The sequence below is a fragment of the Bison bison genome, unplaced genomic scaffold (assembly GCF_000754665.1).
Source record: "Bison bison bison isolate TAMUID 2011002044 unplaced genomic scaffold, Bison_UMD1.0 scf7180017864495, whole genome shotgun sequence".
In the NCBI taxonomy this organism is placed as follows: domain Eukaryota; kingdom Metazoa; phylum Chordata; class Mammalia; order Artiodactyla; family Bovidae; genus Bison; species Bison bison.
The window spans coordinates 7,143,362-7,155,012 of record NW_011495054.1 but is presented as its reverse complement, the minus strand read 5'-3'; the positions used below and the strand labels follow the sequence as shown (position 1 = coordinate 7,155,012).

The 11,651-nt window shown below is 48.9% G+C and overlaps 1 protein-coding gene across 1 annotated transcript in view; it reads left to right on the top strand.

Annotated features, from left to right (window-relative positions):
• Positions 1–11,315, top strand: part of MYO1H (myosin IH) — a 41,014-nt gene extending 29,699 nt beyond the window's left edge. The window contains exons 21-32 of the mRNA XM_010828845.1: positions 4–38; positions 3,076–3,152; positions 3,628–3,696; positions 4,943–5,027; positions 5,715–5,874; positions 6,658–6,741; positions 7,553–7,646; positions 7,857–7,912; positions 8,672–8,807; positions 9,358–9,428; positions 9,790–9,887; positions 11,089–11,315. Coding sequence (XP_010827147.1) covers positions 4–38; positions 3,076–3,152; positions 3,628–3,696; positions 4,943–5,027; positions 5,715–5,874; positions 6,658–6,741; positions 7,553–7,646; positions 7,857–7,912; positions 8,672–8,807; positions 9,358–9,428; positions 9,790–9,887; positions 11,089–11,221 — 1,098 coding nt within the window. The 3' untranslated portion in view covers positions 11,222–11,315. The remainder of the gene's footprint in view (positions 1–3; positions 39–3,075; positions 3,153–3,627; positions 3,697–4,942; positions 5,028–5,714; positions 5,875–6,657; positions 6,742–7,552; positions 7,647–7,856; positions 7,913–8,671; positions 8,808–9,357; positions 9,429–9,789; positions 9,888–11,088) is intronic.
• Positions 11,316–11,651: the final 336 nt, after the last annotated feature.

Genomic DNA, 11,651 nt, shown 5'->3' with positions numbered 1-11,651 from the left:
TACATTGGCTACAAACCCGAGGAGTACAAGTTAGGGAGGTGAGTCCCGGAAATCGCTGTCACAGTGTTTTACGCAACGGTTCGTCTCCATCTTGAGCCTGGAGGTTCATCCTTCAAGAGTTTACGTAGATTTATAAGCAGATACTTTCGTCCACTCAATTTAAATGCAGTTTTGTAAAGAAAACGCTCCTCTGTGTGTCTCCTCCACTCTCAACACTTCACTCACACTCAGAACCCTCCAACACACACACCAGCTAGCTGGGTGTCCTGCAATGAAACTCACGTCTGTCAGCTCCCTGGAGGGGGTGTCAGGTCCCACAGGTGGGGGGCTCAGTCCCCCAAGACTGTCCTCCCCTCAGAAGCCAATCACAAGAGCTGTTTGTCACCTGAGTTTCTGACCAACGAGTTATACGCTGGAGGTTCTCATGACCCCTGTCTTGGGTTTGATTCATTATTCTAGAGCAGTTCAAAGAATGAAGAAAAATAGAGGGTTGGTCAAAAAGTTCATTAGGATTCTTCCGTAACTTCTTATGGAAAACCCTGAATGTTTCACCAACCCAATATTTTACTCACTGGATTACCAGTTTATTACAAAAGGATATAACTCAGGAACAAGGGTAGCAGAGATGCACAGGGCAAGGTATGTGGGAGGGGGGACACTCTTCCAGGTGTCCCCAGAAGATCTCCAAATTGCATTCTTTGGGGGGTTTTCTGGAGGCTTCATTACGCAGACGTGATTGATAAAATCATTGGCCAAGGGTCATTCATTCCAGCCCCTCTCCCCTCCAAAGTAGTGGGGCTGTAAATTCCAACTCTCTAATTTCAAGACTGGTTTCCCTGGCGACCAGTTCCCAGCCTTAGGTTATTGAGGGGCTTTCCAAATATTACTTGTTAGGTGATAGTGTGGTTGAAAGGGGTTTGTTATGAATAATAAATGATACCCAGGGAAAAGGAGTTTGGGGGATAAAATAGAAGTGTGGGATCGGCATATAAAACTATATTTAAAATCGATAAGCAGCAAGGTCCTACTGTATAGCACAGGGAACTATATTCAACATCCTGCAATAAACCATAATGGAAAGAAATTTTTAAAAAGACATCCATTTCACCTGTATCGCTTGGAAGCTATTTCAGGAGCAAAAACCAAGAGCGTCAACAAAAGAGGCCCCCGTCGCTCTAATCACTTGGGAAATCACACAGGTTTGGGGAGCTGAGACACTGCAATGGGACAAAGACCAGACAGATCTCTTTTATAATAAAACCCAGTATCGCAAACTCTAAATGGCAAGAAAGAAAGGCTACATCGCTGCCTACTGGAGATTAAGTATAAAAGAGCCCTGGGTTCTTAACCTGCATCAGGAGCTGGGAAGAACTTGGTGTCAACGGGAGGACGGGAGCCATGTGAGCCCCTCACCTCTATGTGCCTGGATTCCTTCCTTTTCCAACTGTGGGCCCGACTTCTCAAGGGGTAGTAGGACCTCTGTGATGTGAAAGCTCCTCCAGCTCCCCAGAAGGTGGTGTTCTGGAACTCGGGGTATCATTACTGTAGACCTGTCATTGTTGGCGAGCAGAAGGACTCTCATACATGTTGAAGGCTTGAGGCAGAACTCAATGGGGCCAACCAGGATGATTTTCATCCACTCTGTTGGTCATTCTGCTGCTGCTCCTGCTAAGTCGCTTCAGTCATGTCCGACTCTGCGTGACCCCATAGACGGCAGCCCACCAGCCTCCCCCGTCCCTGGGATTCTCCAGGCAAGAACACTGGAGTGGGCTGCCATTTCCTTCTCCAATGCATGAAAGTGAAAAGTGAAAGTGAAGTCGCTCAGTCGTGTCTGACTCTAAGTGACCCCATGGACTGAAGCCTACAGGCTCCTCCGTCCATGGGATTTTCCAGGCAAGAGTACTGGAGTGGGGTGCCATTGCCTTCTCCAGTTGGTCATTCTGGTCAGCATTAATTTGATTGCATAGGACAGGGTACAGGCATGAAGAGGCTCCATTCTCAGGCTGCAGAGATTGCGGCCTTAGGGATCTCTGCCTTTGAATCTGCCAATGGGCTTTCCCTGCCAACATGTATATCCCATCCTTTACTCTTGTATTCTGGGCCCTGCTCCAAGAGGCAGTGGCCTTTCCAAACCGGATTTCTGAGGAGAATTGGGCGTAGCACATTTGAAGGGAGGTGGGTCATGGGGGTCAAAGGTTGTATCTGCTCCCCATCCATAACCTCCAATGAGAAAGTGGGTTCCTGTGACACCACGCAGTGCTGCCCCCCCAGTGGCTGCCTTGGGAAGTTTCCCTTGAAGTGTTGGGGCTGGGGGAGGGGGGTGGGCTGACAATATGAGATCCGTGAGTGGCTCACTGGTAAAGAATCCACCGCCAAGCCGGAGACGTGGGTTGGATCCCTGGGTCAGGAAGATCCCCTGGAGAAGAAAATAACAACCCACTCCAGTGTTCTTGCCTGAAGAATCCCATGGACAGAGGACCCTGGTGGGCTTCAGTCCATGGGGTCGCAATAAAGAGTCGGACACAACTTGGCAACAACACACACACACATTTCTAATTTATCTTTGCTGCTTGGTGGGATCTTCTCTTAAACTTGGACCCGTATTCTGTGTCATCACCTTTTAAAGCTCAGGGAAGTAACTTGGGGTTTGGATGGTGAATTAGTTTCCTAGGGCTGCATTACAAATTAACTGTAGGCTGGCTGGCTTAAAACAAGGGAAATTTATTGTCTCACAGTTCTGGAGGACAGAAGGCCAAAACCCAGGTGTCAGCAGGGTATGTTCCCTCCGCAGTCTTGCTGGGAGGCTTCTCCCATGCCATTTCCAGCTGCCTTCTCCCTGTGTTCCTCTGTGTGTCTTTCTCTAAGAACACTCTCATTGGATTTAGGGTCCACCCTAATTCAGTGTGGTTTTTTCCTCAATCTTTACCTTGATGACATCTCCAAAGACCCTATTTCTGATAAGAATCACATTCTGAGGATCTAAATGGATGTGAATTTAGAGGAGGGGATACTAGTCAACCCACTACAGACAGTGATGACCAGTGAATAATGAAATGATTTTTTTTTCCTTTCTAGAACCAAAATATTCATTCGCTTCCCCAGAACTCTGTTTGCTACTGAAGATGCCTTTGAACTTAGTAAACATCAATTAGGTATGGTTTTTTCCTCTGCCTTGATTTTTTAAAATTTATTTATAACGTTTGGCTGTGCTGGGTCTTCATTGCTGCATGTGGGCTTTCTCTAGTTGCGGCGAGTGGGGGCTCCTCCTCGTTGCGGTGCTTGGACTTCTCACTGTGGTGACTTTTGTTGTGGAGGGCATGGGCTCCAGGGTGTGTGGGCTTCACTATTTGCATAGGAGCTTAGCTGCCCCGTGGCACGTGGAATCTTCCCTGACCAGGGATTGAACCTGTGTCCCCTGCATTGGCGGGTGGATTCTTAACCACTGGACCACCAGGGAAGTCCCTGCCCTGATTTTAATAGGGTCCTTCCTGTCACATCCCAAGGCTTCTTCGGTCACCTCTACCCTGCGTGCCCCCAGGGCCACTGCTGATACCCGCTTCTGAAGGTCATAACTGCTAAGATGCCCAATTGAAAGCCGCTTCACCAAAAGCTTTGTTTTCTTTTAAGTTGCGAGAATCCAAGCCACGTACAAACGCTGCCTAGAAAGGAGAGCGTATGTGAGAAAAAGACAAGCAGGTAAGAGCTGGACAGGACCTCTCCAGTTTCCCATGGCCCACCATGTCATCCACAGTGAACACCCAGGACTGATTTTCTTTAGGACTGACTGGTTTGATCTCCTTGCAGTCCAAGGGACTCTCAAGAGTCTTCTCCAGCACCACAGTTCAAAAGCATCAATTCTTCCGCGCTCGGTCTTTTTTATGGTCTGACTCTCATATCTGTACATGACTACTAGAAAAACCATATCTCTGACTATACGGACCTTTGTTGGCAAAGTAACGTCTCTGCTTTTTAATATGCTGTCTAGATTGAGTAGAGATTATAACACTGCAGCCTCTACTTGTTTTGTGGACATGTTTTATTTGATCCACAACATATATGTGTGTTTAAAGAGCAATTTTCTTTTAAGGTTATTAACACCATGACTGTTCTTGGAGCCCCTGTGCTCTGTCCCTCCCAAATCACTTCTCAGCATCACCCCCTCCCTCCACACACACCACTCTTCTGAACTTTGCATTATTATATCCTTGTTTTTCTTTACAATTTTATCATCTCTGGATGCATCATGAAATACTACACTTGTGGGACGGTTTTGAACTCCATAAAATTATACCATTTCTATTTTTTTTTGCGACATTATTGTTGCAATAAAACTTTATTTACAAATGGGGCAGTTGGTCCAGGGGGCCACAGTTTGCTGACCCCTGGTGCTCTATGAGCATACCACAATTTAGCTGTTCTGTTGACAGACATTTGGATTGCTTCCGGTTGTTTGTTTTTGTAACAGTGTTGCCATGAGGAACACAAGCAAAGCACTTTGAGTTTCATAATTAACTGGAAAAAAATCTGAAAAGCTTTTAAAAATTGGGACGCGAGCCAGAAGTCTAATTTTTGTATGTCCCGATTTTTAACGTAGATGACTAAAATTATACATGGGCTAGAGACAGGGAAAATGCAGGGGCGAGACCAACCCATGCCACCAAGGGCCACTCTGCTCCCTCAGAAAGGCCTGGGGAACCCGGCCCCCAGCACGATTGCAGGCCTTCCCTTTACACGCCCCAGTTCCCTCTGTTCCTCTGTCCCCCTGGTTCAGGGGTCCCTCTGGGTAGAGACTGAAGACTCTCGCCCCACTTTCCATCTCGGGGGCTGGCAGAGTGCTGCAGCGGCGTCCAGGCATTTGTGGAGGGGGTGCGTCATTCTTGAAGAGGCTCTTGTATTTAAGGGATTGCTCTCACCTTCTAATGCCAGCGGTGACCTCTTTCAGCCATTACACTCGAAGCCCACTGGCGTGGAGCCCTGGCTCGGAAGGAGGCCAAGAGGAGGAAGTGGGCGGTGCAGACTGTAAGAAAGTAAGTTCTCCATCAGCTTTGGTAAGGCGTGGAGGTTTCTGAGCGCTGCCGCCGTACTGCAGAGGGTGGTCGTGGACTTGGCTGAGATTTTTGGCTTTGGGCAGAAAACCCGTCTTTCCTGCAGGACGTCAGCCCTGAGGACTTCCATTCCATCTCCTTTCTCTGAGTACCCTCACTGGACAGTGATCACAGCTCACAACATTTGACGTTTCTCTTAGCCTAGTTCTCAAGTCACAAAGTCAAATGCCTTCTGAGGCCAGGCTGGTGCAGCAGGTCTCATAAGCTGGGATGAAGAAGAACGGTAGGGTGGGTACCGAGGCCAAAAGAAACCTTCGGTGCACCTCAGAGGGGCGGTCATCACCCCGCTTCAGCCCACAGCTCTCAGGCCAGTCTGGCCAGACCTTTGGCTTTCTTTCAAGGAAAGCTGGAAATCTGGCTTTCACGCAATACCTCCAAATTGTTGCTTTTGGCAACAGATTCAGGTTACTCAAAACAAAACCAAAACATGGTGTGGGTGACATAGAACATGTCTCTGGGGGCAGGTTTGACCCTCGTGGCCCTATGTGGTGAGCAAATTTAATCTCCCATCGTTTTGGCTGACGCTGAATCAAACCAGTGTGGGAGAGAACTCAGTGAAGAAACAGGAAGTGAGGAAAGAGGCAACTAACAACTCTCTCTCCCATGTAGGTTCATAAAGGGGTTCATCAATCGCAACAAGCCCCTCTGTCCTGACAACGAGGAGTTCATCGTGTTCATGCGCAAGAATTACATCTTGAACCTTCGGCATCACGTCCCGAAGAATGTCTTGGACAAGAGCTGGCTGAGGCCTCCTGGCATCTTGGAAACTGTAAGGACCATTCCAGAACACATGTGGCAGATGGCGTGGGTGGAGCTTAGTGAAAGTCGTGTCCGACTCTTTGCGACCCCATGGACTGTACAGTCCATGAAATTCTCCAGGCCAGAACACTGGAGTGGGTAGCCATGCCCTTCTCCAGGGGATCTTCCCGACTTAGGGATCGAACTCAGGTCTCCCGCATTGCATGCGGATTCTTTACCAGCTGAGCCTCTAGGGAAGACTGTTGCTTTGTGCTGCCTCACCAGATAAAGCATTTCCCCGTGAGGGTGATGCCTGAGAAACTGAACTCAGAATCTGTCATATTCTCTCTCGAAGTATGACACCAGAGGAGCTCTGTTTACACACAGCACTTCTGAATGGCTTCTGTCTTTATTGGAACCTTTCACATGGGTTCAGGGACGGTCGCCTAGAATAGTGTTTCTCAGAAGATGCTCCGGGGACCCTGTGTGTCTGGAGCGCAGAGTAGGGGCGATTGTAAGATTCCTGGGCCCCCTCCCACCGGGGCCCCTGAGTTGGTGTCTCTTGGAACATCCTAGCCAGCAATCCAGGGGATTCAAAACTCATTCAAGGTTAAAAACCACCAGTTCAGCCATAAGACAGTTTAGCAGAAAGACTGGAAGATGAGCAGCTCTCTTTGATCAGAAAATATTAACGCTGTGCTTTTACATCACACTGAATTCAGCCCTACTTTCAAAGCTTCTGTTTTGGTGGCTGAAGCCTAAAAGTGGGGGCAGGTGAGGGAGGCAGGTGGAAAACGGCGTGTTCCCCACACAGGCATCCGATCTGCTCAGGAAGATGTGCACCAGGAACCTGGTCCGGAAGTACTGCCGTGGGATCACCGCCGAGAGGAGAGCCCTGGTAGGCACACGGCATGCGGGCAGGTGGCAGGACCAGAGAGGGGTGGGTGGAGCCCCGCGAGGGCCATTGGTCCTCATTCACGTCTCACCTGTAAGCCGAGGCTCACATAAGGCTCATGCCTCATACACGCCTTGAGGATAAGATGCATGTGGCCACTTAGCACAGAGCCCTCCTGAACTGGCAAGTGGCATAAGCACCATCACGCTCTTGCTAGCACTGTTACCATGGAAACACCACCACGCTCTTGCTAGCACTGTTACCATGGAAACACCATCCAGACAGCCCCCTCTCTGGAGGTGTGGTTTTATGTTCATCTGCCAGTCAGCAGATGTTTTTTTTTCTATAAAGAGCTAGAGGGCAGTATTCTAGGCTTTGTGGGCCACACCATTTCTGTTGAAATTACTGTGCCACGGCAGCACGCAAGCTGCCGGAGACAACCTGTAAATAAAGGGCACAGCCATGCTCCAGAATATACACCACTCACAACACTTTACTGATTTGGCCCGCAGGCTGTAGTGTGTCATCTCTGATCTAGAAGAAAGTGCTCTCTGAAACAGTGAACATTCTACTTCCAAGAAGTCAGTGCAAGTAGAGACAAGCCCAAGCATCAACCGCAGTCTCTAAGCAATAGAATGTTTGGAGCTTTGGCCCAAGCCAGATGTGTTTGACTCCTGCGTGCTCTGACTCCTCAGCAGAGGTGTGGCAAGGCTCACCAGGGAGCCTGACTTGTTCAGGAAAGTCAGTGCTAACATGGTCCTCTTTGGATCCCCAAAGCCTCATGGCTACCGTTCTGTACTTTTAACTCTACCAGATGCAGGAAAAGGTGGTCACGAGTGAAATATTCAAGGGAAAGAAAGAAGGCTACGCAGAAAGCCTACATCAACCCTTTGCCAACAGCCGAGTAGGTAAGTCCCTTTTTCCATCTACATGCTCATTTGCCCTATTTGAAGAAAAAAAAAAGTCAAAGGACGATGTTTGACACCTAGCATTTCCTGACAGCTATCTCCCAGCTTGAGGTCTAGGTCACAGGGGGATGTAAAACCAGCCGATGCCTCTGGCTTCTGCCCAGGGCTGGTACCCAGTGATGACTCGCTGTGTTCTGGTTGCCTCCTTAGATGAAGGAGACATTAATCCCAAAGTGCTTCAACTCCTCAGCAGCGAGAAAATCCAGGTAGGGAGCTGTGTGTCCTTGCCTGAGACGGGACTTCCCCACAGGGTCTGAGAATAGGGTGTCTTCCACACAAAGCGGGGCTGGAAGCAGTACCCAAAGCAGGGGTGCGTGTGTGGCCCCAGCTCTCAGCTGTGCTGCTCCAGATGCTGAGATGACGGGGACCCATAGTCTTTGGTACCCGTTGCTGTTCTTACGGTCCTTATCTGTCACGCCACTGAGTCTGATGTCCTGCGAAGCTGAGTGGAATGCGGCCATGCACGTAATCATTAAACATCCTGTTAGAAGCAGTGTGGCGGGGGTGCCCGGGAACCCATGTGGGCTTCGTAACTGAGCTGTGCAACCCCTGGGCAGGTGACTTACAGTCTCGGTGCCTTCGTGTTTCTGTGAATGGGGAGGACGGAGGGGTCGGGGGGTGTGAGGGGTGCAGGCACGCAGCACCCAGTGACTGTGGCGGCTCGGGAGCTGCTGGATCACTTGGTCTCCTGGGCACCAGAGACCTGTGACTGGGTCATCTCTGCTGAGTTTTCAGAGCAGCCTGGTGAGGCCGATGCCAGGGCCTTGAATTCCTCAGGTCAGCACCATAGGCAGAGCCAGGAATCACGTCTATCTCACAGAGAGCCAGGGTTCAGAGAAAACCCATCTGTGCACCATCTGAGTGCCTGAAGCCACGATGCTCGAGTCCGAGGAACAGGGAACTCAGTAGTCTGCCCCTCGCCCATGATTCGAGCATCCCTCGCAGTGACGGCCACCTCCTTGCAGTACGGCGTTCCGGTCATTAAATATGACAGGAAAGGCTTCAAGACGCGGCAGCGGCAGCTCATCCTCACTCAGAAAGCAGCCTACGTGGTGGAACTTGCCAAAATCAAGCAGAAAATAGAGTACCCCGCCCTCAAAGGTAAGAAGCAGGCAATCTTAAGCTGACTCACTGGGTGGACTCAGCTCCCAGGAGCACCAGCAAGGAAGCAGCTCCTTCACTGAAAGACCAAGTGAGAGACTTCCCTGGTGGTCCAGTGGCTAAGACTCTGCGATCCCAACGCAGGGGGCCCAGAGGGCCCAGGTTCCCTGTTCAGGGGGTCCTGGACAGGGAACCAGATTCCCACATGGCACAACTAAGACCCAGCACCGCCAAATAAATCAATATTTTAAAAATGACCTAAGTGAAGGGTGCCCACAAAACCCAGGGCAGCCCCAGGCCTGGCCTGTGCCTCTGATTCTGGCATAAAGGCCCATGGCATCTCACTCCAGCATCCAGGTAGGATGCCAGACCTGTGACAGCTTCTTATTCCAAGCACAGATGCTGACTGCTGGAGTATGTGCCCGCCACCCCATAAAGCCCAGCCAGGAGGGAAAAAGCATGGGGTTGGGAGCCCCCAAGCGGGCCTCTTTTCTTGGTATTCGCGTCAACTTGTCCAGTTCCTGGCCCCTGACTTTGCATCTGTCCTAAGGTGTCTCCACCAGCAGCCTCAGCGACGGGATCTTAGTCATTCACATTTTGCAAGCAGACATCAAGCAAAAGGTAACTGCTGGCCACGGGGCTGTTAACAGGGAGAAACACTGCCGATATCTTTAGCTGCCCCCAGTGAAACCTCAATGGTATTTTTCCTTGAAGCCACTACGGCTGAAGGGCTTCCCAGGTGGTGCTAGTGGTAAAGAACCTGCCCACCAATGCAGGAGACTTAGGTGCGGGTTTGATCCCTGGGTCGGGAAGATCCCGTGGAGGAGGAAATGGCAAGCCACTCCAGGATTCTTGCCTAGTGAATCCCCATGGACAGAAGAGCCTGGCGGGCTACAGTCCATAGACTGACAAAGAGTCGGACACAACCGAGTGACTGAGCACACGCCGCTGAAACGGCTGTGTCCTCTCCTCTCTGCCGCAGGGAGATGTCATCTTACAGTGCGAACACATATTTGAAGCGGTTACTAAGCTCGCCATGCTGGTTAACAAGGAGAACCTCGTAAATGTTGTTCAGGGAAGGTAGGTGGTTGCATCTGGACTCAGTAAGTCCCTCAGTGTTAAATGTCTATTATCTCATTATTGACTGGGGGAATTTAACAGAAACAAACATCTGTGGCCAGTGATTTTTATTTTGGCCGGCCAAAAATATAATTGTTAATTCACTAACTATTGAATATAACACTAATATATTCAAGTTACACCTGACACCTGTAAAGTCTTCCCCAGCACCGCCTCATTTTCACTTTCCAGATCAGAACCAATTACTCAGGTTTTTTGTCTTTTTGTTGGTCTAACATGCACACCATCTGAATCAGAACTATATTCTGAAGAACTATCGTCTTCTGAGACACTAGTATCTATGTTGCTCGGGCAATCAGAGAAAGTATCTGCGTAAGATTCACCAAAACATCCTTCTCCATTCAGAATTTCACGATGCGTCAATTTTGAAAACTACAGTAATAAACTTGGCATTTGTGATACACACAAGGTTGGAACAAAAATCTGATGGGGCAAAACGTGAATGATAATGACAACCGTAAGTTGTATACTGAACCTTTGATCAATTTTAAGCCCTAACAACTAGGTACAGTGATGTTAATTGCATCACTCTCTAAAAATGTATTGATACAACTCCAGTCAATAACATTTGGGTAACAAAAGACATATTAATATGTCTCTGGTCAATAATGTATTAACAGATCAAGGAAGATGCAAATGTTCATTGATTCACCATGCCTGCCCCTCCCCGAAAAGGAAGCACTGCCTACCTGCAACAACTTTCTTCCCTCCTCAGCTCCTAGGACAAGGGCTCCAGAGAAATGAAGTCAGTGATCACTCGTTTTCCTAAGGGAACCAACAGGGGTCTTACCATCTAGTTTTCCAAAGAGGTGCTTATGGTCTTAAGGGAAGCTGTCACCAGGTGAAAGGGGTACCCCTGAGCCAGAGCAGGTGACAGCCACGCCCCTACTGCTGATGCCTGCGGAAGAGCTGTGCCAAATTGATTTGAGAGTCACTACAAGAATGCATGACCGTTTTCCTAGCTGCAGAAATGGTTTTCTTCTGATCACTCAAATATACAATTAAAGTCTGTAATGAAACAGGAATTTGATCTTGAAACCAGTAAGCATCACAAGTGAATTTCTTTTGCAGAACCAAAGGTGGGGGAGAAAAATAATGGAGCACGTCGGTAATTTATCACTTTGTGTATTAATATTTTAAGTTTACAGTTTTGTATTAGTCCTGGAAAAGAAGGCACAATAGTTTTTGACACCGGACCAGAGGAACAAATCTATAAAGATAAAAACGGACAGTTAACAGTGGTGAGTGGCTGGGTCTGGGGGAGGGAGGCGTAAGCTGTTTTAAATGAGACTACAGGTTAAAATCCTCCTAATTTCAGTCTTCCTTGGGCTTCTTTGGTGGCTCAGACAGTAAAGAATCTACCTACAAAGCAGGAGACCTGGGTTCAGTCCCTGGGTTGGGAAGATCCCCTGGAGAAGGGAACAGGAACCCACTCCAGGATTCCTGCCCGGGAAATCCCATGGACAGAGGAGCTTGGTGGGCTACAGTCCATGGGGTCACAGAGAGTCAGACATGACTGAGTGACAAACACTTTCATAGACTGACCGCAATCACCATCTAGTTTGTTTCTTCCTCTGTCTGAATCCACACTGAACAAGTCAGGAATGGGTACTGGAGGGACAGATGCAAACACTGAATGAAAAAGCCAACAGTTTACTCACTACATTTAGTTGTCAGTGGACCAGAAGCTGACAGTCCATTCTT